This window comes from Callorhinchus milii, unplaced genomic scaffold (assembly GCF_018977255.1).
Source record: "Callorhinchus milii isolate IMCB2004 unplaced genomic scaffold, IMCB_Cmil_1.0 Scaffold27, whole genome shotgun sequence".
Classification (NCBI taxonomy): domain Eukaryota; kingdom Metazoa; phylum Chordata; class Chondrichthyes; order Chimaeriformes; family Callorhinchidae; genus Callorhinchus; species Callorhinchus milii.
Window position 1 is genome coordinate 106,105 of NW_024704768.1, and position 4,525 is coordinate 110,629.

General features: G+C 43.4%; 1 protein-coding gene across 1 annotated transcript; it reads left to right on the forward strand.

Moving 5' to 3' along the window:
- The first annotated feature begins 1,084 nt into the window (after window positions 1-1,084).
- LOC103172401 (transgelin-2-like) lies at window positions 1,085-3,327 on the forward strand. Its single transcript, NM_001292289.1, is given in 4 exon segments — window positions 1,085-1,595; window positions 2,009-2,183; window positions 2,673-2,775; window positions 3,065-3,327. Coding segments are annotated over 4 exon segments (594 nt in total). The 5' UTR covers window positions 1,085-1,421; the 3' UTR covers window positions 3,207-3,327.
- The last annotated feature ends 1,198 nt before the right edge of the window (window positions 3,328-4,525 follow it).

The following is a 4,525-nucleotide window of genomic DNA, read 5'->3' on the forward strand; positions in this document are numbered from 1 at the left end:
AAAGGCTAATGGGATGTTGGCCTTTATCTCAATGGGGCTGGAATATAAAGGAGAGGAAATGATGCTTCAACGATACAGAGCCTTGGTCAGACCCCATCTGGAGTCTGCGTTCAGTTTTGGGCCCCACACCTCAGGAAGAATATATTGGCTCTGGAGGGGAAGCAGCGCAGGGTCACCAGAATGATACCAGGGCTTAAAGGGTTAAAATGCAAGCACAGTTTGCATAAACGTGGTCTCTATTCCCTTGAGTTCAGAAGGTTGAGGGATGATCTAATTGAGTTGTTTACAATAATGAAGGGATTTGAGAGGGTGGATACAGAGAAACTATTTCCTCTGGTGGGGAATCAAGAACAAGGGGCATCATCTTAATATTAGACCCAAGCCATTTAAGGGTGAAATCAGGGGCAGTTTTTTGCCCAATGGGGAGTGGATTGTTGGATCCATTCCTATTCCAAAGCTGAGGTGGAGAGATATCTGAAAGGTGCTTAACCAATGTCATTTTGCTGTTAGGGTTAAGAAATACACGGTAAGGCCGGGTAATTAGACTTCAGGTGCAGATCAGCCATGATCGTATAGAATGGCAGAACAGGCTCGAGGGCCTCAATGGCCTCCTCCTGTTTCGAAGTTTCTTATTCCCTATCCCAAATACCCTAATTGTCAACCCCAACCCTAATTACTCTAACCCTAATTCTCTCACTCAGTTGCTCTCTCACGGCTCTCTGTCAGTTTCTCTCCGTTTTACTCTCATTGCTGTGCGCAATTGGCTGCCATGTTTTGCCCACAAATATATACAGTCAATTCACTTTACAGTCTATTCTGTGAAGCGCTTTGAGGCGTCGAGAAGACGTGAAAAGTGCTATATCAAATGCAAGGATTATTATTGTTATTATTCTCTCTCATTCTCTCTATCTGTCTCTCTTCTCAGTTTCTTTCATTCTCTCTCTCAGTCTCTCTCTCTTTCAGGCGCTCTCTCTCATTCTCTCTCTCTCAATATCTCACTCAGTGTCTCTCTCTGATAAAACTTCCTGTCTGGACTTTGAACTATAGGCAAGTCTCACCTCTCTCTGTTTCTATCTCTTAACTCATTCCTGCAATGAGACTCGAGGGTGAAGGAGAGAGACTGAGAGTCAGACAGACAGACAGAGAGACAAAGATCGACTGAGAGAGAGAGACCGAGCGAGAAAGACAGAAAGTGACTGAGCGAGAGACAGAGAGTGAGAGAGCAACATAGAAACTGACAGAGAGAGAGACCGTGAGCTCAAAGTCCTCTCATTTTGAGTTTATCTTATTACCACACCTTAAATTTTATACAATTATACCCGACAGTGTAGAGGAGCTTTACTGTGTCTAACCCTGACCTGGGGGTGTGGACGCACAGTGTAGAGGAGCTAAATTGTGTGCCTAACTATCTCTCACAGAACATGGCAAATCATGGACCTGTCTATGGTTTAAACAGAGAGTTACAGAAAAAACTGAATGAAAAATACGACAGCAATTTAGAAATTTGTCTGATAGACTGGATATCTATTCAATGTCAAATTCAGAAACCAGATCCTGGGAGACGTAGTTTCCAAAACTGGCTCAAGGATGGGACGGTGAGTGACAGACAGACTTGTGTCTCTCAGAAACCCATCACTACGCTCTCTCTCTCAATCTCCTTAGTTTGTCTCTCGTATCTCTCTCTGTCTCTCTTTCAGTCTCCCTCACAGTCCCTCTCTCTCTCCTAGATATTGTGTCATCTGATAAATTCTCTCTATCCTGCGTAAGTTTCTCTCTTTTTCTCTGTCTCTTTTTCTGTGTTTCTCTCTCTCTCTCCCTCAGTCTCGCAGTCTCTTATCTATTTCTCTCAGTCTCTCTTCTCAGGTGTTGTGTCTGATAAACTCTGTCTATCCCACATCAGTCTCTCTATCTCGGTCTCTCTCTCGTCTCTCTCAGTCTCTGGTCCTCAGAGAGAGTGTGTGAGGGTTAGTCTCTCTCTCTCGCTCTAACACTCTCTCTCTCTTCTCAGGTGTTGTGTCATCTGATAAATTCTCTCTATCCAGTGTCAAACCATCCCATTGAAAGAGTAGTTGAATCGAAAATGGCATTTAAACAAATGGAATTAATTTCTCAATTCCTTACGGCAATCCAAGAATATGGATTGGGGAAGTTTGAGATATTTCAAACTGTTGACTTGTGGGAGGGTAAGAATTTTTATTTATTAAAATTTTTACGGCGCCTTTCACCCCCCAGAAACATCTCATGCTTCCCCCCCCCCTCCCACACAGAGAAACTGTGCTGTATCACACAAAATATAGTCGCTACACTTTACAGTATATTCTGTGAAGCGCTTTGAGATGGCTCAACGACGCGATAAGGCGCTGTATCAAATGCAAGGATTATTGTTATAAATTTATAATCAAAACTAAAATTGCTACTAAATTATAAACCAAATCAGTTTAAAAACCTAAAATATCGCTGGGAATTAATTATTATTATTAAATATTAATTGTGATTTTGAAAATTGTTCTTAAATTATTATGATTAATTGCAAATTGGGATTAAATCAATTATTGTTTTTAGAGTGTTTTAAGAGTTTTGACTGCGAATTGAATGTTTTAGTTGAATTGTTCATTATTAATAATTAAAATAACAATTGTTAATTGATATAATTGTTCCTGGTTCTGTTACAGCTAAAGATTTAGCGGCTGTTCAGAGAACATTGATGAATCTCGGGAGTTTAGCGCTGTCAAAAGATAACGGATTATATGTCGGTAATCCTGACTGGTTTCCGAGGTAAGAGAGAGAGAAAGAGACTTGAGAAAGACTGAGAGAATGAGAGAGAGTGTGAAAGACTAAGTTTCCGTGTTTTTAGACAACTGACAACTCTCTCTTTCTCACACTCTCCCATCTTTCTCCCTCCCTCACACTCTCACTCACACCCTCACACATACTCTCACACACACACTGTATCTTACACACTCGCTCTCACTCACCATCTCACACTCACTCTCACATTCACACACATACTCTCACACTCTCTCACACACACTCGCTCTCTCACACACCTCTCTCCCTTTCCCAGGAAATCCACCGAAAACCCTCGTAAATTTACTGCGGAGCAACTGAAACGTGGAAATTCCATCATTGGTTTACAAATGGGAACGAATAGAGGAGCGTCTCAGTCTGGAATGACAGGATATGGGACTCCGAGACAGATTCATTAACCCTAAACCCCATCTCCCTCTCACACCTCAACCGCTCTCTCCTCCTCATTGTCAACTCCTAAGACGTGTGAGTGGTTGGTTTTGGTTGCAATTTGGTTTTGGAATTAAAGCTGTGATATTCAACTTCAGGGTGTGTTCATTTTTAATTTAGACGGAAAGAGACTGAGAGATAGTGAGAGACTGAGAAGGCGGATCTGAGAGAGAAAGACTGAGAGAGAGAGATTTTAAATTTTGATTCTTTAATGAGCATCTCACAAAAACTCTGTGTCTCTCACACACAGACTCTGTCTGTCTCTCTCTCTCTCTCATGTTCTGTTTCTGTCACACACACACTGTCCTGTCTCTCGCTCTCTCTCTGTCTCTCCCTCTCTGTCTCTCTCTCTGTCTCTCTCTCGTTCTCTCTCTGTCTCTCTCTCTCTCAGTCTCTCTGTCTCTGTCTCAGTCTCTCTCTCTCTCGCTCTCTGTCTCTCTCTCTGTGTCTCTCTTTCTCTCTCTGTTTCTCTCTCTGTTTCTCTCTCTCTCTCTCTCTGTGTCTGTCTCTCTCTCTCTCTCGCTGTGTGTCTGTCTCTCTCTCTCTCCGTGTCTCTCTCTCTCTCGCTGTGTGTCTGTCTGTCTGTCTGTCTCTCTCTCTCTCTATGTGTCTGTCTCTCTCTCTCTGTCTCTCTCTCTCTCTATGTGTCTGTCTCTCTCTCTCTCTATGTGTCTGTCTGTCTCTCTCTCTCTCTATGTGTCTGTCTCTCTCTCTCTGTCTCTCTCTCTCTCTATGTGTCTGTCTCTCTCTCTCTCTATGTGTCTGTCTCTCTCTCTCTCTCGCTGTGTGTCTGTCTCTCTCTCTCTCTCTCTGTCTCTCTCTCTCGCTGTGTGTCTGTCTCTCTCTCTCTCTCTCTATGTGTCTGTCTCTCTCTCTCTCTATGTGTCTGTCTCTCTCTCTCTCGCTGTGTGTCTGTCTCTCTCTCTCTCTGTGTCTCTCTCTCTCTCTCTCTCTCTATGTGTCTGTCTCTCTCTCTCGCTGTGTGTCTGTCTCTCTCTCTCTCTGTGTCTCTCTCTCTCTCTATGTGTCTCTCTCTCTCTCTCTATGTGTCTGTCTCTCTCTCTCTCTATGTGTCTGTCTCTCTCTCTCGCTGTGTGTCTGTCTCTCTCTCTCTCTGTGTCTCTCTCTCTCGCTGTGTGTCTGTCTCTCTCTCTCTCTGTCTGTCTCTCTCTCTCTCTCTCTATGTGTCTGTCTCTCTCTCTCTCTGTGTCTCTCTCTCTGTGTCTCTCTCTCTCTCTCTATGTGTCTGTCTCTCTCTCTCTCTATGTGTCTGTCTCTCTCTCTCGCT